The 24682-nt window shown below is 40.5% G+C and overlaps 1 protein-coding gene and 1 long non-coding RNA gene across 4 annotated transcripts; one reads left to right on the plus strand and one right to left on the minus strand.

Moving 5' to 3' along the window:
• The first annotated feature begins 11842 nt into the window (after window positions 1–11842).
• On the plus strand, window positions 11843–13096 carry LOC123405792. The gene has a single exon (XM_045099345.1). The coding sequence runs from the start codon at window positions 11843–11845 to the stop codon at window positions 12809–12811; it is 969 nt and encodes a 322-aa protein (XP_044955280.1). The 3' UTR covers window positions 12812–13096.
• A 445-nt stretch (window positions 13097–13541) lies between these two features.
• LOC123404677 lies at window positions 13542–24588 on the minus strand. 3 transcript variants are annotated; one of them, XR_006611890.1, is made up of 7 exons: window positions 24277–24588; window positions 22776–22893; window positions 22352–22602; window positions 22064–22151; window positions 21083–21255; window positions 20394–20551; window positions 19533–20259 (listed from the first exon to the last, which is right to left on the minus strand). It is a non-coding gene; the product is annotated as an uncharacterized LOC123404677 (long non-coding RNA). The 3 variants fall into 3 exon arrangements; XR_006611891.1 differs by lacking the exons at window positions 19533–20259; window positions 20394–20551 and adding an exon at window positions 13542–13864; XR_006611889.1 differs by lacking the exon at window positions 20394–20551 and having other exon boundaries at window positions 24277–24587.
• Window positions 24589–24682: the final 94 nt, after the last annotated feature.

Below are 24682 nucleotides of genomic sequence, written 5' to 3' on the forward strand. Positions count from 1 at the left end.
TTTTTTCTAGGACATTATGAGGCTCTTACAACTCTGCACCACCTGAACGTATATATACACTGTTCCTGAATTTTGTTCATAAACAGCTTAACACAATTGTAAATCTATTGACGAGGTTCTCTGCCACTTAAGACTGGGCATATGCTTAAATAGAAGATGCTATCATCATGTGCTTACTTCAGCAAGTTGATATCACTGCACATCATGATATATGTTTCAAGGGTAAATAGAAGTGGTTAATAGGATACCTCAGACATCCCGCTCTTTGTCCATGAAGACCCATGTTCTTCGCATATGACTGAGCACATCCAATTTGGTGTCCATCTTCAAGAAATATACGGATTGCCTTGGCAAAGCATTTTCGAACATCATTTTTGTTTTTTTGTCACGACTTCCACAAATGTGATTTCATACTAAAATTTTGCGACCTATTAGACATTTTATCAAAGTTTACCATAAAAATAATTTCAAAACTTTTTCAATATTTTTTTTCAAATTTACTGTTCGGGTATAGAAGAGCACTTGATGTTCATACGACCATCGATTCTCGATCCAAGGGACAGAAATGAGGGACAAGGCACCACACTGTTCACCGGTGCCTTGGCTCTGTCAAGGCATTGGACCTCAGTCCGTTTCGGTGGGGAGAAGGGGAGGAGAGAAAGGGGACCTAGACTGCATCATCGGCTTACAAGGCCCAGTTTTCATAACATCTCCGTTCACCCTTGCAGGATATGGTGTGGAAGGTTTGCTTAACACCCTCCCCTTCTGCACTTTTTTTATCCCGGTGCAACGCACGGGCATTTGTACTAGTCTATTATTTATTTATTTATTGTAATTTTTTTGGTTATAGCTTACAAAGTTGACCACTTGGTTATTTATTTATTTATTGGGTAGAGATACGTAGATGTATGCGTGTTTGGCGGTGTCGACGTACAAGTTTGCTGTTATGATTTGGCCTTGTTTGGATACTCTAACTTGGTTACCGGTTAGAGTTAGATTCTAATCATGGACTAAGCCTGAACTAACTCTAATCAAAGAGATGTTTGGATGGCAGGGTTAGAGTGTCAATAAATACATTTTTCAATCATTTGACTCTTTTAACTAGGATTTGGTAGGGCCCACCTAACTATTTCCTGGCCCCATCTAACTCTAACCCAATTAATTTACATCAGTGAATTAAAGTCCATCATGGTTGATGTTGTAATGAACTTAACAAAAATTAATGGGCATTCCAAGAAGTTATTTTGAAACCATTAATGTGAATCTTAAATTGCCAAGTGTTACACCTTGAAGATAATCTTCAAAATGGAGTGGATCTCGCAGCACTATGGAGTATAATTTGATGAAATCAGTAGGTACTCACTCGTAATGCCTTATGTCAAGACTTAAAAAAATGTGTGGGAAAGCACTTCATAAAGCAATCATAATGTCGAAACGACAAAATGTAGGTTTTATCATTAGTCATCGATAATCTGCGTAGCGAGTGGATCCATATGACTACCTTGTGATCCCAAGCATCAATTTGAAGATACCCCTTTGATTTATGCATCTGTATTTGCAAGAAATTGAAAATCTCAATTGCAAACTATGGATGTATAATCTCAACATGTAGAATAACATGGAAATATATTACATCATAATTTATTATGGAATACAATGTACTCTACAGATATACACTACTATTGTAATGAATAGTAATGATGTTGCAAACTTGATGTTCAAGTGAAAAACATGATATGTGTAGACCTCAAAATAAAATGAGATGATCTCGTATCAATTTGCAAGATAATTCAGTAGGGTGAATTACTATTTTTTCAATAAAAATTTACTCTCAATCACAATGAGTTTTATTTTCGAGAAATATATATATATTTCTCAATCGCAAATCAATATTGTTATGCGAGAAAACTTAATCTCAATCGCAAATCAGTCTCATTATATAGTGAATTGCAGTAGCAAACACATTTCAACATACACACATTTCTGGAATTTTAAGACTCAACAGAAAATATGTTAAATGCAAAGTCCAAGGAGCTAGATGACTCGATTGTAAAATACAGTAAAGCGTAGAGCTAAACTGCAGAGATCCATAAACCCGAGGATCAAATCAAAATTTACTTGGACCAACTTAGCATTAAGATAAAGTCCGATGACTAAATCAAGGAATGGCTGGAAGGGTAAGATGTCCTTTCTTCCTGACCATCCCGTAAAAGTCTAGTTTAAAAAAAGGACCCGACCGGCGGTCGGATAAAAGAAACGGAACCGACAGCCTCATCAGGTGTTTAAGCTAATAAGACCGTTCTGCAATTGAACCGGAGAAAACTGGTCGAACTGGCCAGTTTTCTGGAAAACCATTAAAAACCGGATCATTAAACCGGGAAAACCAGGAAAATATTTTAATAGAATTTGGAAGAAGTGGGATTCAATCGCTAGTCGTGTGAGCAATACGCGAGGCCTACCCACGACCCTATAACCAACTCGGCTAGGCTACTTTGTTGTTCATTACATGAAAATAATTTTATTTGACCGTTGTTTCACACTATATTAACACATATATTACTCAATATATTTTAAAAAAACGACAATCGAACCAGTGAACCGACGGTCCGACCGGTAAAAATCTGAATCGACAATCTTTCCGGTTCAATGTCCGGTTCGGTTTTTTAAACTATGCGTAACAGTCGCCTTTCCACGCTACTCGAGAGCATGGATCCATGTTCTTCTATGCCACCGTGGACTTCTTCCGTGGGCAGCGACTCCTGCTATGTCAGTCAAGAACAGAACAAGTACTGTAGGTAATTAGTACTGTATTGATGACTATCGTAGCAATTATATCAAGATTTGGCAGTCGCTTTGGGATTTCTGAAGCCATCCTTCGTGCTTGAGGCGTGATGACATGCATCCTTTTTCTCATGTTCTTGCCGCGCCGTCGCCGGGAGCAGCGACAGCCGGGTGCTTTGTGGTCACAACGCCGGAGGGCTTTGTCGTCGGACGGGCGCTGCGCGCGAGACACCTACTGCGACTTCAAATGCGATAGAGGAGATCTCTCCCGCTGTTGCGGACCCTCTCAAGATCTCCTCGCTGTTGCTGCGACTCCATCTGTATTGCTTCATTATCAATGGATCATAAGAAGGCTAAAAGGAACTAAAAATCTGTTGATTTCAGAGCAACCTCGATGTTGTTAAGAATAGATTAAGTTAATTCTTAGATAGGTTACTTAGTCCTCGAGCAACCATGCATTTCCTTGACTCTCAAAGAAACCATGTAATAACTTGGACCTTAAGTAACTTCAAGTTTACTTGACTCGCAAGCAACATGTGTACTTCTGCCCGGGTATAAATACCCCATTGCTATCATCAATAAATACTAATGAATCATCTTTCATTTATCTCTCTCGTTCTTTACTTTTTACTTCAAACACGTTATCATGCACTTTGCTCTCCATTAGAGATATAGGCTAAAACAGAGAAGACCATATGTGAATTGTCTCTTGCAACGGAGGTAGCGACGCGAGACTTCCACACCCGACGACAGCGCAACAGCGGCCCACAGCTTCGATCTTCGTTGCACCGCAGCGTCTTCGGCACGAACCAACGCGGTGATGCAGCCTTCAGCGCGGCGCACTCGCCCTCGTGATAACCGAGGCAGACAAGACAACCAGGCATGGCCCTCTAGGCCTCTACCATGTCCTGATTCACAATCGGCACGCAACCTGTTCCTGGCCATCGGCCTGCTCTAGCACACCATCCATGGGAAAGACGAGCATGCATTGACGCATGCATTCAAGAAATTCATCGGAAGAAAGCCAACTTGACTGTCTATTTATGATTAGCATCACTGATTCATTGACCGATTGTGTTTTTTTCCTGAATCAGCAAGCATTCTGAATAAAATAAAATAAAACGGTGATGTGCAATCCCATCAGCGGTAACAGCTTCAACCATGGCAAGAAGAAGAACGCGACTCTTAGGATCGAAGCGACTTCGACGTTTTTGTACAACATCGCTCCTGTGTGCGGCACACAACGCGGTTTCTTCAGGCATGCGGCGCAGCGATGTCCACGTCCAACACCAGCAACAAACAGCCAACACGCGACGACGGGCTTATAAGCCATGGCGCGCCTATCTCCCAGTACAAGCGTAATGACGCCTTCAGGCATGTGGCGTGGCAGTTTTCTCCGGCCAACGGCTGATGCGTAGCAGCCCCGACTCATCGGCGACGACGACGGTTACTCGATATCTCCATGCATTTTATAAATTTCATTCATATGCATTGCCTCAGTAATACTATTGCAATAGAATGTTTTCTTACATTCTGTCAGATTTTAAGACATCATCATGTCTTTACTGCAAATATTCCCTATGACATGTGATTTGAGGGCAACAACTATAATTCTGCAATAAAAATTATATCTCTTGCAAAACTTAATGTAATTCAAACAAGAGTTACAGAGTGTCATGCTCAATATGACTACACCACATTGTATTTGTGAATCATAAGATATTGGTCGCATCTACTGCATCATTTGCAGATTATCCACCTCTACTGTGAGGTCTATATCTTGTCATTTTTACAAGATGACTACCTTCAAGGTGCTCTTCCAAATATTAATATTAGACGAGACTACCTTAAGATATCATAAGGTAATACTGGCATCTACTGCAAAAATGTGCAGACTATCCACTATTACTGCAAGGTCTACATCATGTCATTCTGACACATGACTACCTTCAAAGTGATTTTCTTAAAATAGCATAACATAAGGTAATAAAATTATGAACATCTACTGGCAAAAGTCAGACTATGTTTTCTATTATTGCGAGATCTACACCATATTGGTGATTATCTTCAAAGTGTTATTCTATATCGATTGAGGTTTACACATATAAGGCATCAGCCAAACAAGAACTTGCTCTTCTAAAGCATTTATTGTTGTTGTGTACTAAAATATTTTACTCTCATAGTAAATATTGTTCTTGCACACTTTGATTCAATATGTAATAGGAAACTACAGAAATATTTGCATATACGTATGATTACCTTCTATTACATTGAAAAAATAGATGACAGTGGAGCCTACGTCACTATTTCTAATTATAGTGTCAGCCATCCATCAAGATGGATCCCATAATTTATGGCAATGATTAAGTGTCTCAACATGTCGCAAGTTCCACATGACATCATGGTTATAATTTCATAGTGACTAACCAGTGTTAAGCATGCAAGTCTATACGTTTTGGCATCGAATCTAAAGTCACACACTTCCTCAAGAATATAGTCCAAAATATTAGCAATAATTTAATCACATGTGTTATATTAAAGGATACACCCCGGGTTCACCAAGGATCACCTTGGCCATGATTGTTCTTAAACAAATCATTTATTCATAGATGTCACTTATTCCCAGAAGTAAATTAAATAAATGCATTAGCATTTTCAAGTAACACATGTCTCACATTTTCAAATACAGTAAGTACATTTTAGGTGAGATTATTTATTGTAAGATGATTTACGACATCATTCGTTGTATCCACCCGTGGTATTATTGCCACTATAACTCCACCTTCGGAATATGTGTCATGACTATTCTCTTAATTGCTAAGTATATTCATATGTATTTCATGTGTCACCAAGTTCACTTAGTTCTCAAACTAAGTACATAATGAACGAATATTTATTCACCTTGAATATTTCCCTTAAGAGAAACATGCTGCCCCGAGCACATTTGGAATGATCACCCAATAATTTTTCAAGACCTCAAGTCTATCGCAACTTACAATTTTGGTAATTATAAAATCAACTTGAAGTTGAGATCTCATAATCTGACATTTTCATATGCAGATCAGGTTGAAAAGCCCTTGATACACTTTACATCTCCTTATGATGGTATTACCATTTTCATGGTAAAGAAACATGTTATTTCTTAAACTCATCATATTCACCCAACGTGTGCTTCAAATATTTGCTAGCATTGAGAATACTATGCATGTCAGTGGTCACAAAATAGAACAATGAGGCATTCAAAGTAAAGTGGAGGATAAAGACAACCAATGACATAATTACCTTTTAATTAGTAATTGATCATTTTAAAAAGATTACAAAGACAACTCTCAAGTTTGTCAAATGTGTGGTTACATGAATATCGTACCTATGATTACCAAACCCTCAAACATATGGTCAAACCACACCATGAGTTTATTAAAAGGCAAATAAGTTCATTGTGGTATTTGAAAATTTGCAAACATACGACCAGAAACTATTCTGGTAAATGATGTTCTCGAATCTTCATCAGAAGGAGAACCAAAAATATAGTGCAATAAAAGAATGATCAATTCGTTTGTGCCTATGATATGTTTGCATAACTCATTTTTCCGTAATATGGGAGACCTCATGTAATATCCCGATTATTCCTAAAATATTGTTTGCCTATAGTCGTACTACTACATGTAGTATAAATGTCCAATATCCTATTTCTTGGACATTATATTTGATAATTTTTGCATGTATGAATCAATTCATACTCAGTTTTGTTGCGTACACAATAATTTTATAAATCTTACAAAATATTTGGTTTTAAGTCTTACAATCCAGGTTTGGGGTTGTTTAGAAAATTATTGACAATTCCATTGGTCACAACTTAACAAGTTGCAAAATTTCCCAAATCATCAGATTTTATGTGCACCACATGTGCCATAAGGGAAATTAATTTAAGGAACTCTCACCTTACAATTCTAAATGAGCCAACTCATTCTTCCTTGAACACATTCATAAGATATGTGCATTCTCAACCATTGTGTGGTATTTTATAAATACTTTATGGTACTCATGGAAACATTTATAAAATGATTTCTAGTGTGTCTCTTGTCACACAAACCATGAATGATATAACTAAATCAATTGCTCAAATTCTCAAAGTAAGAGCAAGTTATCCTAAACAAGGGATAAATCCATTCGAATGGACAACTTTGTTGAAATCATTTCACAAGAAATATCTGATTATATATAATACTTTATGTACATACCCAAAATGGTTTAGTTCAATATCTTATCAAAGATAGTGAAATTAATAATATAACCAAACTTATAGAATCATGATTTACTAGCCTCATGCTAGACAAATACGGCATTACACACCGTAAGTATGATATAAATCATACCAACTGCATAGCATACTACTTTCTCCTTTTAGTAATTACGTGGAAATCAACAAAGTATTTCCTATCTGTGATAATTCGGTTACATACCGTTATCACCACTCCAGCATACATCAATGGGCTCTCACAGAAAATTAGGGATCTAAGTGAGGAATGACAATTTATCCGTCAACCAAAATTATTCATAGCCCGTATGCTGATTGCATCAGCAATAAGGACATTTCTGGCATTAGGGGGAGATAAGTACCACAAAGAATGCCAAGAAATAAATTAGGAATGTTATTCACATTCAGTCCTTATATCCACGTACTCAAAGAATCTGAACAAGAAGTTTAGAATCACATATTTGCAACACATTGCAAATCTGCCACATACATTTACTGATGACAAAGGTGTCACTCAATTTTATATTCCTGCAGTAAAGTGTCAGAAAGAGTGGAGGTACCTGATAAACCACTCTTCTCCCAAAATGAGAGCAAGAGGGGGAGAAATCTGACCACACGAGATATAATCTCGCATATGCTTTCGCGGAAATAGAGGAAATCAAATCCTCAACTAGTAAATGTAATTCAACATCGAGTTGAAAGACACCTCACTGGATGCTCATCATCCAAAACCCGACATAAATGTGCACAAATGTTTTGGTGACGGGACATCGAAACACCTTGACTCCATTGTTGTAGGAAATCACAAGGAGTTAAAAGGACTAAATACATTTTCACAAATTTCATTGATTTCTCCAGAATCATATAACATAAGTCTACATTTGTCGACATATATTTCTTCTCCAAATTGCTAAAACCTTTTTGGGCCCTGAACCAAAATCCATGGTAGAGTGCCTCTTGTACTCATATTGGTTCACATAAAAGGAAGCAAGTCATGAAGAATAGCACTTTCTCTACAAACGAATGATATTTACCACAACAATATCTACTCCTCATAAGTATCTTCCATATGGAATACTAAAAACTTCTCATTCATAGACAAAGTCAATGAGGTGGTGAAAAAGCGAGGCTTGTAGCAAAAGGGTTCACGCAGAGACCCGGCATCAAATTATGATGTAACATACCCTCTTGGTATGAGTGGAATTAAGTTTTGATAATAAATATCATTGGCAGTACAAATAATATTATCCATGCAGTTAATGGATGCAGTGACTACATACTCATCAAATTATAACGAAGTCCCTGAAGGGCTTACAATTCCGAATCCAAAATAAATCGCAACATATTTGTGTAAAATTTCAGAAGTCACTCTATGGCTTGAAATAGTCGGAAATCATATGGTACTACCGACTAAATGAGTTCCTTCTTCAAAGGATTACTTAAAGGATGATCATTTTTTATGTGTTAATAAAGGAATCCTAAAATTTGATTTCCTTACATCACCTCAGTGTATATCGATGATTTCATCATCAATGTCTCTACAAGACATAAACATCCACAAAATCATCTCAAGACGGAAAATTTGGATTCAACCAAATTTAGCTTAAGCTTACAACTTGAGCATTCTCTCAAGAATACATATCAGTCTACATATGGCCATAACATATACGAGAAGTTCAGTGTGGATATACCATAACAACAAAAGACATGTATGGTCATACTACCTTTGATAAGGTACATACCTAGGGTTGATAATGAAGTGACATAAAGACATGAAATTCTATATCTCACTAATGTCAAAGCACTCATATGATTGCAAACTATGTCAGGCCTGACACCATATTTTCTATGTTTGTTCAGAGTGCAACCCCCAACAAAAGTTACATGCTTGATATATGGAATATCATCTTATATCTTAAGCTCACAATAAATATTGGACAATTCCATCAGGAAATACAAGATATGACCATGATGTGATATGATGATATTGGCTCTTTATTTGATCCCAGTGACGCCATATCAATGAGTGAATTTGCTGGAATAGCCTCCGTATGGAACTCATCTAAATGGACTTTAATGGTTATTCCCACTTATCATTCTGACATAATTGTTTTATCTAAAAGCATTGCAAAATATTCATGGCTTGGCAGAATGATTAACCACACTCAAAATCATGTGGTTGAGATTCATCAGAATCACATAACTTGATTTATCAAGATACTTCCACTTGTGTTACTCAATACCAACAGGTTATATGAAGAGCAATATCATAAATCACATTGATCGGAAACTATTTATCCTCATGGATTATAGAAAAGTGAGGAAATAATTTGCAAACAAAATCATGTGAAAATCCAACAGATTATACACAATCTTATGTTCATGTCAATGAAATTGGTATGAGACATCCTCCATATTTGCAAAGTTCAGGGGGAGTAATCTCCCAAACTATAACCTATTAACAATCATCAGATTGCATATATTGTACTCTTTTTCCCCTTGATGAGTTTTTCCCTAATGGTTTCTCATAAAAGGTTTTTAACGAGACAATGTAAACACAAGTGTTTGTGTATGCCATATCATTTTCTCCTTATATTTTTCCCACAGGGTTTTTGAAGGAGACATTCAAGAATATTCAAAGAATTTATCAAGATGATGCATATACTCAAGAAGAGGCGTTGTACAAGGGGGAGTGTTAAGAATAGATTAAGCTAATTCTTAGATAGGTTACTTAGTCCTCAAGCAACCATGCACTTCCTTGACTTTCAAGGAAACTATGTAATAACTTGGACCTTAAGTAACTTCAAGTTTACTCGACTCCCAAGCAACATGTGTACTTCCGCCCGGGTATAAATACCCCATTGCTATCATCAATAAATACTAATGAATCATCTTTCATTCATCTCTCTCGTTCTTTACTTTTTACTTCAAACATGGGCCATGGGCGGCCGCTCCTCGCAGCCGGAAGGCATCGCCTCTGCGTAAAAGTCTGTGGCGGTAGACCGTGATAACGTGTTAGAGGTATATGTCAAGAGACAAAATACACATATTTAAAAATGAATTATTTTTTATTGATGATTGAGTATAGGGAAAATCTAATGGGTAGCGTACGCACGCTGGTCCTCCTGTACGACGGTAGCTGCGGAGCGTATGCGCTCGATCACGCTGCCTCATCGGTCCAATCACAAATGATTTTCTTTTCTTACGTGGCCCATAGACACAACTGGCCTATCAAACTGTACGTAAAAAATCCCCTAACAATGCTGAACGTAGAAATGCATGCACGCTGAGTACTATGCACAAGCTTGTAGCATGCATGTATGTACCTTTTTATATGACAAAGCATATACCATTCATGTTTGGTTTACTTTTCTTCACTACATAGAATACTCGTGGTAATGAGGTGGTGGGGGTGCATGAACGTTATAAAATAACTGGCCACTAGATATAATTTAAGTGGCAAGCGTTGCAAAAAATATGACAACTATAGTGTTTATAACAACTGACAAACTTATGAGATTTGAGTAGAATTTAACTGACCGATACAACAAAACATTACCACAACTACGTTTCAGAACAATCAAATGTCCTTTTAGTACGACACAACATAACAATCGAGGATAGAATTCAACAGATAAATACAGCAAACACCGTGACAACTATTTTTTCTACAATGACTAACAAGCTGTATGAGACAATATGATAACGAGGTAGAATTAAAATGACAAACACAAAAAATATATGTAACAACTGTGATTTTATAAGCACCTACAAGCTTTATGAGACCACATGACAACTTAGTAGAATAAAAATGACAAGTACATCAAAACATTTTGGGGATTGCATTTATAAGCATCGACAATCTTTGCATGAAACGACATAAAAATATGAAAATTAAATTATTTTTATTGGGCAAGCAAGTGGTTAATAATATAGCAAGTGAGTGAAACAATGTGTCAATTACAGAAGGAAAAAAAAGTCTGTCGAAACATGTCGACATGAGATCTAGTTTCGAAGATCTTGTCGCGACAAAGCCAACGATAAAAACAGATCATCGATTGAATTAACGGTTTTAAAGATAAAACCTGTTCAATTTCAAACATTGGAGAGAATATTTACGTCTACTTAGGTGCATATGCATGGGAGTCGCCCATGAAAACACTAGCATGCGGCATCGTTGCATAGTTGAATCCTTGAGTATAAGTATATATACAGTTTTAAGGGGATGCATCCAGACGCGATGGTGTGAAGAGACATCGCGTCCTTTGTGTATAGCGGATAGGTATAATGATTTTTTTTAGTTAACATATGGATTAATTAAATCTCAACAGTTTTGATTCAGACCCGGAACACCCAGTACTACGCCAACTAGGCAATTTCAATGATGTGGCATAGAATTAAATGAAGAAAGAGATGGTTGAGTATCATATCATGATACCATATCATATTAAATGATGTGCTACTATGTGTCTTGCATGTCAATAAATAAACTACCATATAATACTAACATATGATACTATGCATTACGAATGTGGTATCATAGACTAGTATCATATGCTTGATATACTACCCATTACAACCAGACTGATTGAGACTCGGAACACCCAGTACTACGCCACGTCGGTCTGTGAAACCGACTCGGATTCCTCAGGTGGGCCTCTCGCGCGACTACAGCATTATTTAAGGCACCGGCCGGCCGGGTGTTTCATCGACAAACATCAATCATCAGGTGTCACGTCTTGCGATCACGAACCGCACGCGGCGACTGAATCGGGTGGGATCCATCCATCGGCCAATCACGCCATGGCGAACACGTCGCTGCCGTGCCTCGTCTTCGAGTACGGCGACGAGCGGCCGACGACGCTGTACGGCGCCGCCGACGGCGCACACCGCCCGTGCGAGATCGACGTGCTGCTAACCAAGCAGAACTGGGTCACCGCGCACGGCTGGGTGCTCGCCCGTGACCCGGATACCTCGGCTACCTTCCTGTGGGACCCGCAGGATCCGGAGCACGGCCGCGTCGTGCTGCCGTCGTTGCCGCAAGCTCCGCCGCTGGGCTCCGACTGCGTGCTGTCCGGCGATCCCACCAGCCCGGACGGCTGCACCGTGGTCCTACCCGAGCCATACGACAGCACCGCCCTATGGTACTGCCACGCCGGTTCGGCCTCGCCGGAGTGGGTGAGGTACGAGTATGATCTCGGAGGCAAGCTCGTGGTGATCGGAAAACACCGGAGCTGGCTAAAGAGGTGCGTCTTCGGTCTAACGCCATATCGCGGAAGGTTTTACTTCCCAATCCAGACGAACAAGTACGGCGTGCTTGAGTTCTCGCCGGAGCCGGCGTTAAGCACCGTGAAAACCAAGGGGATCAAGCTCACCTACCCTCCGAGCGGGGAGAAGTGTGTGCATGCGTGGTCCTCCCTCTTGGATCTGGACGGCGAGCTTCATAAGGTATCGATTTCCTTTGCGGACCTTGAAATGCGGACGGTCAATGATGTAGCTGTCTACAAGATGGGTTTTGACGGATCAAGATGTGTCAGGGTGGACGATATCGGCGATCGGGCCATACTTTTGAGCTCGAGAAGCAACATGGCGGGATGGTGTCCGGCCAGCAAGTTCGGGTTGCTTTCCAACAGCTTGTATTGGATGAGTGGGTTCGACAAGTGTCTCCACGTGTACGACATTGGAACGAACACTGAGGAGGTGCGGCAGTGCCAAGATATCGCGGAGCAATCGAGCTTGCCGTTTTGGTTGGTTCCTGTTCATCGTGCATGAACAGATTAGATTTGCCCATGTTTGATGTGACAATCATACTGCGATATTCTTGTAGGCCGACTTGTAATTTCGTAGTTGGGGGATTTAGTTTTCTTCTTGTTTTGAACCTATTTTTCTTTTGTGCTGGTATTTTTTTGAACGTATCAGCCCAATGTGTCAAATATGAGCCAAATATTTACATCAAGGGTTTATTTCATCCTTTTATGAGTCTGTAAACATGTTTATTTGCATTTAAATGCTATGAGTAATGCAATGGACGACAATGTTTTAATAGATTATGAAACGTTTGTGATGACATCATCAAACGTAAGATTTGTCTACTCAGTGTGTACCTTGCAATGGTAAGGGCATCTCTAACAGCAACCAGTAAATTTTATCTCGCATTCGTCCATGGATAAAAGGAACCAGTGGGGCATACAGATGCGAAAGGACGCCATCCAACCGGAACCGGATACATTTCAGCTCGCATTTAAACAAAACGAACGAAATTCATGCAAACCAAGTGATATTCGTCAAAGTTTGGATAGAAAACAACACAAATCATCTGTACTTAGCATGCAAATTTAGTCTAGTATAACAATGTCTCAAATTAGACTAGATCCTAAATGTCCAACAAGTTTTTTATCGGCGGATCATGTCGTTCCACACATATTCCTTTTTCAACTTTATCCAATAATGTTTACACGAAATTGTGGTCACTCTTTCATATGGTACGTAATTATGCATGGAAGAAGCCAGCCACAGGAGTGCTGAAAATCAACGTAGATGTATCATTTTATGATAATACTATGACGGGAGCCACTGTATTGCATGGGTTGAGCATGGTAAATTTATAGCAGCTTCAACATGGTAGCTGCCTCATATTAGCGATGTGGATTCTGTTAAGATTAAATTACAATATGTAATTAAGGGGAATTTCTCTTTGCCCAACGGATATGCAGTTGCACCCGCATGGGCATGTCCCTCGCAACCGAACCGACGCATCCTCTCGGATCGTCGCGTCTCCCCCTTGTATAAGTCGTCGCGTCTCCCCCTTGTATAAGTTGCACATTCCTGTACATCAATGGATCAAAGATTTCACTTTTCTCTAACACGTTATCAGCATGTGTGTACCAGAGAGAGCAAAAAGCAACAGAGAAATAGAGGAGACATTTGTGGTCCCATTCATCCATTATCTTGACCTTTCAGGTATTTCATGGTTCTGATTGACGCATCTACATGATGGTCACATGTGTGTCTTCTATCCTGTCAAGATAATGAGGCAAGTCATTCAATTGCAGGCCCATTATCCTGGAAGTCGAATTAAGTCAATTTGAATGGAGAACGGTGTAGAATTCTCCTCATGTGATTTCAATGATTATTGCACGGCTTTGGGGATTGAAGTTCAGCACTCTGTTCCATATGTCCATACACAAAATGGTTTGGCTGAAGCATTGATCAAGAGGATTAAACTCATTGAAAGGCCTTTGTTGACGAATTGCAACTTGTCAACCTCTTGTTGGGGTCACTCTGTTTTACACGCTGCTGACTTGATACAATAGAGGCCAATTGCATATCACAGTTCTTCCCCTTTGGAATTGTTACGTGGAAATCCTCCTAGCATTTCCCATCTGCGTGAGTTAGAATGTGCTCCATACATCCTGATCTCACCACCACAGTGGACATCTATGGTCCCAGACAGAAATTTGGGGATCTATGTGGGGTACAAATCGTTGTCGCTTATCAAGTACCTGGAACCCCTTACTAGGGATCTGTTCACAGCCCATCACGCTGATTGCATATTCAATGAGGAACATTTTTCGACATTAGGGGAAGATTTCAAGTACCAGAAAGAATGTCCGGAAATTGATTGGAATGCTCATGCCATTTCATCCTCTGATCCACGTACCCATGAGACCGAACTTCAAGTTCGAAAGATCATTAATTTGCAACATCTTGCAAATAATCCGCCAGATTCCTTTAATGATGTGAAAGGTGTTACAAAATCCTTAAATCCGGCCAGAAACATGCCAGAAAGAATGGAGGTACCGATAAAAACCACTCAACTCTTTGTTCCTAAAAAGAGGGGGGTAGCATGACCTCTGACATGGAGGAAACTTCTAGCAAGCAGCAAAGGAAATCGAGGAGAAAAACCTTATAGTCAGTAAATGCACATCAACTCAACGTTCACAAACACCTGATGGGTAGTATACACCCATTGAAAGGGCAACCTCCACAACCTAGCTCCAGTGTGCACAAACTGGCTGGAACATCAGAACACCCACACTCAATCGTATTGAAAAATCATGAAGAGTCTCTAGGGGTGCAGAAATTTCCATCAACTATGTTGATTCTAGAGAATCATTTGGCCGTAGGACTACGAGTGTCGACATATATTTTGCTGAAAAGATTGAAGATACCCTTCTCACTGATCATGATCCAAGGTCTATCATTGAGTGCCAAAGGCGCTCGGACTGGCCTAAATGAAAGGATGCAATCCAAGCAGAAATTGCCTCGCTTAATAAAAGAAAGGTATTCATTAAAGCAATACCTACACCTCCCAATGTTTTCCCCTGTAGGATTCAAATGGGTTTTTTCTCCAAAATAGAATGAGAACGATGAGTGGAACCACGCAGAAACCCGACATTGATTTCAATGAAACATACTCTCTAGTAATGAGTGGAACCACTTTTCGATATCTTATATCTTTCGTAGTGCAAAATCGTCTATTCATGCAGTTGATGGACGTCGCGGCCGCTTATCTTTACGGGTCACTAGATTCGGACATGTATATGAAGGTTCGTGACGGAACCTCTGTCTCGAATAAAAGTGCAAATCGCAACATGTATTGTGTAAAGCTGAATAAGTCATTATATGGCTTAAGGCAGTTGGTACGGATGTGGTACAACCGACTCAATGAGTTCCTTCTTAAGAAAGGTTACAGGATTTTGCATCATTTTTGTGTATGTTGATGATCTCAACATCATTGGCAACACAACACACATTGATGAAGCATGCAATCACCTAAAGATAGAATTTGAGATGAAGGATTTGGGTAAAACCTAATTTTGCTTAGGGATCCAACTTGAGAACCTTCCCTCAAGAATCATGGTACACCAACCTCCCTATATCCAAAAAATATTGGAGAAAATCAATATGGACAAATCCTATCCATCTAAAACTCCTATGGTGGTTTGATCTTTAGACGTACAGAAAGATCCGTCTAGGACAAGGGATGATGGAGAAGACGTGTTGGGACGTGAAGTTCCATTCCTGAGTGCAATTGGAGCGCTTATGTATCTTGGAAATTGCACAAGGCCTGATATTGCATTTGCAGTGAATCTACTTGCTAGACACAACGCAGCTCCCACCAAACGTCATTGGTCTAGAGTGAAGAATATCTTTCGATATATCCAAGGCTCAAAGGATCTTGGTCTATTTTCCAGATCTAGAGAAATATGGACTCTGATATGATTGGATATGCAGATGCGGGCTATTTGTGTGATCCCCATAATATGATATCACAGATCAGCTTTGTGTTCCTACATGGTGGTACTGCTATATTTTGGAAGTCTTTAAAACAGACTCTGGTGGCAACATCTACAAATCATTTTGAAATAATTTTATTATCTGAAGCATCATGTGAATGTGTATGGCTTCGCAGCATGATAAACCGCATACGACAGTCATGTGGAATTGGTTCGATGAGATCACCCACCATTATCTATGAGGATAATGCGGCATGTGTTGCACACAGGCAAACATGATACATCAAGAGTAATATCACTAAGCATATTTCTCCTAAGTGACTTTCCCCCCATAATCTTCAGAAAAGCGGAAAATAAGCATCTTGCAAGTCAAATGATGCGACAATCTTACTGATTTATTTACTAAGTCACTATCAACTCAACATTTCAGAATCTATATACACCAAGATAGTTGAGAAGAAACATATGGAAGCAAAACATATCCAGAAAGCAGTGAAGGTCGGATGGAATTATGACATTCCATATGGGAAGGCTTGAAGGGTTAAGAAGAAGGCTATGGAGGAAAGGTTTGGGACGTTCTTTGACTCATATGATAATGTTGTCTGTCTCCTTGACATACTGAAGGAGAGGAATCCCGACACTTATGTTAACATACAACACACGAGGTTGAAGATTATACCAGATTACAAGGTGTTGAAACGAGTATTCTTCTCTTTTGGTTTGTGCATCGAAGCTTTCCGACATTGTCCTCATGTTATGTTTGTGGATGGTACATTCCTAACTGGTCAGTACAAAGGGCAAATCCTGACTACTATTGGTGTGGACGGGAACAACCAAATCATCCCACTAGCCATGGCATTTGTGGAGGGTGAGAACTTTCGGAGCCGGGTATGGTTCTTCCGACAAGTTAAAATTGCGATCGTGAAGGACCGGCCAAACGTGTGTGTCATTCATGACAAACATCCTTGTATATTAAAGGCCGTGAAGACACTAAGTAATCCAACAGCTGACGAGCCAACACCTTGGAAGGACTTGCAAAGCCGGTGGTGCATGCGCCATTTGGGTGCAAAAATTTTCTCATGGTTCAAGAACAAACGGTTGATGAACTTGTTCAAAAAGTTATGCAAGCAGAACCAGCAGTGCAAATACGAATTTATTTGGTCAAAACTAGATGAGTTTACTAAGAAGCATGTCCTTGCTAGGAAGAAAATGGAAAAAGACCAGGTTAAATTAACAGCACTCATCGTGGAGCTAGAGGAGCCAGTAGGTCTTTGTGACTTGCCAGCAATTGACCCTCCTAATACGAAGAGAAAGAAGGGCAAGGCAATAAAGAGTTTTTCTGAGTGGATAGAGAAAGAGTCTCAAGGAATTGGTCTTTGCTGCATGACACCCATGGAGCCAGATATGGCCACATGACAACCAATCTTGCAGAGGTGTATACCTTTATACTCAGTGGGAATAGAGCATTGCCACTGGCAGCTATTGTTGAGGGTGTATTCCATGGGACTTTGAGATATTTCAGAGAAAGGCACGAGTTAGCAAAGAAGCATATTGCAGTTAATCAGAACACACCTTATTGTAGCCGTGTCATGGAGTACATGGATCAGAAGATAAAGAAAGCAAAAAAAGCACACTGTCACGCTCATACGTAACCAGGAAAGGAGGTATGAGGTTCAGCTTCCTACTGATGGTTTTGGTTCTGCAAATGAGGTGAAGATGCATGAGCTTAAAATTGGAACGGAATTTTATCCAACTTGTGAGTGTACATGCAACAAACCACAGTTGTTGCACCTGCCTTGCTCATATGTGTTGGCTGCCTGTGGCCAGATTGAGTTAGACACTATCTCCTTCGTATCTCCGTACTATTCAAAAGAGGCGGTACTCAATGCCTGGACAGGTGAGATGGTAGGGTTTAGGATCGTCGGCAATTTCAACAAGGTTAACGATGATGAGAGAGTATACATCCCGGATCCTGGACTTCGGCGAACACGGAGGGGCAGACGTAAGGTAAAGCGCATCTGAAACGATATGGACCAATCTGAAGCTGGTGGAGCAACCAGACAATGTTTGCTATGCGCGGGTTATGGACATAGGATGAAATATTACTCCGATCGAACAAAAGACGGTGCTTCCACATCGAGGAGTGCTTCCATATCGACGAGTGCTTCCTTCCTTATCCGGGGCTCTTCGGCCAGCCGTGGGCCGACAGGCCGGCTTCGGCCTCCCACCAGCCGACAGGACCCCCGTCGGCCCACCAAAAGCCGACAGGGTGCTAGTTTTGATATACTTTTTTTCAATTTTCATATATGCTTTTCAAATTTACTACAAAATACGTAGTACTTTTGAAAAAAATCCAATAAATAAGATAGCGGGTCCGTGGGAGTTGCTCTTAGCTCTTAGAAAGGCAAATGAAGTAGCTAATAATATCCTTGCAAAAAATTGTTCTGGTACTTAGATCGTCATGCTTTTGGGATTCGAATGTCCCTGATTTTATTTCTCCAATGCTTGTAGATGACTGAAGAATAAAGTCTGGTAATTATATTGTTTTCAAGGGAAAAAAAAGCGCAAGAGGACGCCATCTTCCTTTCTTTCGTCACGTTCTACTCCAGATAAGAAAGGCAGAGCATGCGTCATCAACTCGACCCTACATATACGTGGGAAATACGTCAGACCTTGGCCTCCTTCCCCCGCACGGAAAGGTCGGCTCGGACCCCACGACGCTGACGCCACCTCCTCCCGCAGACGGAAAGCTCGGAGCGCTGACGCCATCTCCCACATCCAGATCCACCTGCCTCCATCGCAGGTAGGGATCCACCTTCTTCCCCACCTTGATCTCGCGAATCTTTCATCCCCCCGGATCCACCTCGATCTCGCGAACCTTTCATCCCCCCACCCCCACCCCCACCCCGACCCCGATCTAGGGTTTGCGATCCGACGACTGCGTATCTGGTAGAGTCAACGCCGGATCCCATGGAGTCAACGGCAGATCCGATTGGGTCAAGGCCTTCTTCATTCTGCTGCGTTTAATCATCGAATCTAGGGTTTGCGATACGAAGAGTACGGATCCGATTTAATCAACGCCAGACCCGATTTAGTCAACGCCTTCTTCAATCTGCATATGGTTTATTTTCCAGATACCCAATCGCATATGAATGAATAACTTAATGATATCTGGTTTCGAGATTTGTTGCTCAGACCGTAATAAATAGCAATAAACTGAAGTTCCAGTCTGCAGTAAATTGCAGGAGACCCGGTAAATCTGTTTCAGTGTAATAAACTGAAGGAGACCATATACATCTATTTCAGTCTGCAGTAAACTACTGCAGGAGACGCTATAGATCTGTTTCAGTCTGACAAACAAACTGCAGGAGACCCTATAGATAGATCTGTTTCAGTCTGACAAACAAATTGCAGGAGACCCTATAGATAGATCTGTTTCAGTCTAACAAACAAATTGCAGGAGACCCTACATATACTCACTCTATCGCACAAATGAATGACATCTAGATCTAGGTACATCCATTCTTACGGACAGGGGGAGTATGTTTCAGTCTGTACTAATTGCAGGGACAACCTATAGATGGGTTCCAGTCTGTAATAAACAGCATTTCATCACCATTATCCACATTTGCAGCAGATTGATTATTCTAAGACCCATACCCAATTATTATGTGGACGAAAATGATATTCAAATCTGTAGAAAGTAAACTTTTCGCCTTTGCTAACAGAAAGCAGGCATGGCGGGACCGCCGGAACAATACGAGATACGGTGCAGGAGGCACCGCTTCTGGGGCTACTACACATTGGATCAGTTCCAGCGCCACCAACATGACCATGCCCGGGAGGAAGCGCTCAGACGCGCTAAGGATCAACTTCACCGGGACCAGGCAGCCAGGAAGAGGGCTGCACAAGCAGCAAAGAAGGCAAGGCAGTCCCAGCAGAAAGATAAGGGAGCAGCCTCACATAAGAAGGGCAAGGGGCCTGCAAACAAGGCCAAAAAGTGACCGTAAGTCAAAAGGAACAAAACAGAAACAATGTGGTTTTAACTTGAAAAAAAAAAGAAAAATGTGGTTTCAAAAGTATTATTATAAAGATACTAATGGATGAATCTTAACTTTTGTAGGGGTTCCAGAATGGGAAGACGACACTAGAGTGATGGCAATTAAGTGGCAGAATGCCTATGGTCCTTTCCGTGAATAACAAAGACCGTCAACCGTCAAATTACTGTTGAAGTCTTCTACTTTTTCCTGAACTCTGGATATGCTACAGTTTACTGTTAAAGTTTTCAAGTGTTAAATAGTCTAAACTCTGCATATGATACAGCTTACTGTTAAAGTTTCCAAGTGTTAAATAGTCTAAACTCTGCATATGCTACTATTGAATAGTCTGTTGAGAAGTGGCAGTCACAAGTACCCAAGGCCATTTTGTGCTATGAAAAATTCTGTTGCATGACTTTACAATATTACTCCCTCAATTCCTAAATATAAGTCTTTTTAGAGGTTCCACTAGGAGGCTACATACGAATGTATATAGACATACTTTAGAGTGTAGATTCACTCATTTTGCTCCGTATGTAGTCCCTTGGTGAAATCTCTAAAAAGACTTGTATTTAGGAACGGAGGGAGTAGCATTCAAGCTAGTAGATCTAGTCCAGTAGCAGTAAAATGAACTCATTTATACCCACCAGAACACCAAACTTAGGCTGAGAGTGGTTACAAAGCAGAGCATATTTTTAGCTACGGAAAAGTGAACAAAGAAAATGGACAATAAACGAGGGTCACGATCCTGTAAACAAGAATTTTACCTGCGTAGTGATTCATTAGATATTTTCATGTGTAGTGATTCATTAGATAGAATCCATTTGACAATGTACTTGCGCGCCATCATGTATTCTGCATTTAAGGGTTTGCCAGGTTTAATTATGCAAACCTTGACCAACAACTGCATTAGCATCACTCCTTCTCACTGCCTTTAAGCCTGCCATCAGGACCACACAGCATAGGATCATTTAGCGCTCGCTTTTACGGCAGAGAAAAATAGCAGTCCAGGAATGTGTAGTTTCAATCAACAACTGTTCCCTATCATATATGGACAAGCACTTAAATTGAACTTAACACTACCTTATATTAACGAGACACAACAACATTTTCTTCTATTTCTTTTAGCAAATGCATCAAAATGCATTTAGTTGCACTATGGTTCTGTGAACTATCAAGAACAATCTAGTGGTGGTATAACTAGTGATGGTATGATAGTTTAAAGGTCTGGTCATACAACAGCTTAATGCAAATGGATGAGATAAGCCAAAGGATTTAACCACACACAGTGATGTAGATACCCATTTAAACCGAATTGTGACAAGTGATGATGTCATTTTGAGTTGAAGTACTTAGCTGATAAAAAACATATGAAGATTTAAGCACACATTAGTGATGTTGATGTTCATTTAAAATTATGTACTGATCTTTTGAAAACAGTTAAATATGTTCCAGAAAAGCATACACACTAGAAGAAGGCAGGATGGCGCCTGGAACTAATCGCTGACTACTTGAGCCAAACAAGCACGAAGGAGTTTGCAAGATGGTTCCTAGTCTACTCACACTAGGCAACCTTTTGCAACAGGCACAACAGATATTATGGCTTATCCAGGGCCACAACATGGTAGGCTATAAAATGACCTACCAAAACGTCTTATATTTCGATACGGACCTAGTACATCATTAAGGCCCAGCAGTTTGATCGTCCAACAAAAATCACACAAAATTGCAAGCACGCAAGGAAGTACCTCTAGGACCTCTGTTGTCAACCCATATGGTGGACCGTACTGCATCAGTAACACCAATAGTCTCAGTGCCCTTTAGCTCCGAGTTCCTCTGCAGTTAATGTTTAACAAACTTAGTAACCATATTCATTTTACATAAATTATACTCCCTCTGTACCTAAATACTTGTAGTTGGGGAGAACAATTGCATCATTTTAGATTATTTTTAATCCTCATACTGCCTTGGTTATCCACATTTTGATCCCTTATTTAATCTGAAATTCATTCAGCAAAGCAGCAGATAGTACTTACTTGATAGACAGGTACCCACCCTGAAATCAGATGGTTCCTTGTTTGTTTTGGTCAGATGCTTCTTATTAATTAGAACTGTTTAGACCAAATGAACGGGGTGATGTTCTTGCTAGAGTCACACACAAAAAAGATCGCTGATGTCGGGGTTAACCCATGATGCCCTTATGCATGCAAAATCCATCTTCAAGCACCCATGTAACCATGGCTTCAACCTTCTCTCTTTTCAGCTTAAGATGCATGGGTTGTAAGACCTAATTTTCAGGTAGACAAAAATCCACTGTCATAAATGAGAATACATAAGTATTAAAGGGGCAAAAATTCACTTAATTAGAAATCAGGAATTTTTATTTTGTTGCCTAGTTCTTTTCTCAAAGCTTATAGAATAATATTCAGAAAGCTAGTTACTGAATAGTTTAGTGCTTACCTTTTACTCAATAAAGAATATTGGGCTGTATTGTCCATTCACATCATGAGACACGTAGTCTCCGCTTTCTGTTGCTAGGCAGCTCATGTACTCATCACACTGCAGATGCTTCACTTTCCTGCATGTTAAATATGTTAAAGTCAGTTTTTAAATAAAAAAACATGTTGCGCAAGCAGTGAAACAAAATCACAGAACAAAAATAATCAACAATTGGCAATTCCTAAAGGATTTTTCATGATTTTCCTATAAACCTTTCTTGATTTACATATTTTGCTAGCAAGTTATTATGCAGCGACATATCTCCCTCCTGCTGAACGGTATCATCAATGTTACTCCCTCCGTTCTTAAATACTATACTCCCTCCGCCCGGAAATACTTGTTATAAGAATGGATGTATCTAGATGTATTTTAGTTCTAGATACATCGTTTTCTATCCATTTGTGCAACAAGTACTTCCGGACGGAGGGAGTATAAGTCTTTCTAAAGATTTCACTACGGACTACGTACGGAGCAAAATGAGTGAACCTACACTGTAAAATATTGTATGTAGTCCGTGGTGAAAGCTCTAGAAGGACTTATATTTAGGAACGGAGGGAGTAGATAATACTACCTCCGTCCGGAATAACTTGTCGAGCAAATAAATAAAAATGGATGCATCTAAAATCAAGATGCATCCATTCTTATGACGAGTATTTCCGGACACCTCCGTCACAGGTTGTAAGACGTTTTTTAGGCTATTAGTTACCTAGCCTAATAGTCTACTCCCTCCGTTCCTAAATATAAGTTTTTTTAGAGGTTTCACTGAGAAACTACATGCGGATGTATAAAGACATGCTTTAGAGTGTAGATTCACTCATTTTACTTCGTACGTATTTTCCTAGTGAAATCTCTAAAAAGACTCACACTCCCTTCGTGCCTAAATAATTGTAAGCTAGTTCTCCCCAACTACAATTATGTAGGTACAGGGGAAGTATTTAGGAACAGAGGGAGTGTATGTACCAAATAAGTACAACACACGGGGAAAATTGATCGGCGATCGAAGTATAGTGTAGGAGTGGATCTGTTCACCACAGGCCAATGAATGATTTCTGTATGAATTACTACCATTGTAATGCAAGCACAGATGGACTCCTTCTAATGCACCACGTACAGTACATGATTGCAGTATAGATGATTCGAAGAGGAAACAACCCTTCTAATGCACGCGCTTTGTAGAATCAGGCATTGAGAAGGCACGCATAATTGACATTTTGCCAGAGAGAGGCAGCCTCGCAGTGAGATCCAACCCATCCTAGAACGAACTACCCATGGGGGAAAGCGGCGGCCAGGCAGATCCCAACCCGCGGCAGGTAAAAATCCCATCTTTACGAACGAATCGGGCATGGAGACCCCGGAACGAGAAAATAATAGTGCCCAAATCCACAGATCCCAAATCGTCTAGAGATAGATCTATCGCGATGAAACCTATATGACGTGACCGATTAGTGCATAAAGGCGTCACCTTTACGAAGATCCAGCGCCGGGGGGCGTCCACCGGCCGTTGTTCGTCCGGCCTGGGCGCAGATCTGGCGACGGCCGAACCGCGTGGACGAATCAGGGGGGAAAGAGAGACGGTGAGCGGAGGTTGAAGATGGAGGGGAGAGGAATTGGCGTGGACAGGGCACGATGGCCTTGCCTGGCGGCGGCGTTCGGGGCGGGGGAGGCCATGGCGCGGCGGCGATGGGGCGCATGAGGAGAGGAGAGGACGAGAACGAGGACGAGAGAGGGCTGGCTAGGTTTGGGGGTCGTGGGTGGGTTGGGTGTGGGCGAAGGAGAGACGGTGGATACTGTAAGTCTTTTGCGAGGAGGCGATTGCGCTGCGTGCGATCTCCTTCGCTGTTGCGGACGCCTAGCGAGACCAGCCCGCA

Source organism: Hordeum vulgare, chromosome 6H (assembly GCF_904849725.1).
Source record: "Hordeum vulgare subsp. vulgare chromosome 6H, MorexV3_pseudomolecules_assembly, whole genome shotgun sequence".
In the NCBI taxonomy this organism is placed as follows: domain Eukaryota; kingdom Viridiplantae; phylum Streptophyta; class Magnoliopsida; order Poales; family Poaceae; genus Hordeum; species Hordeum vulgare.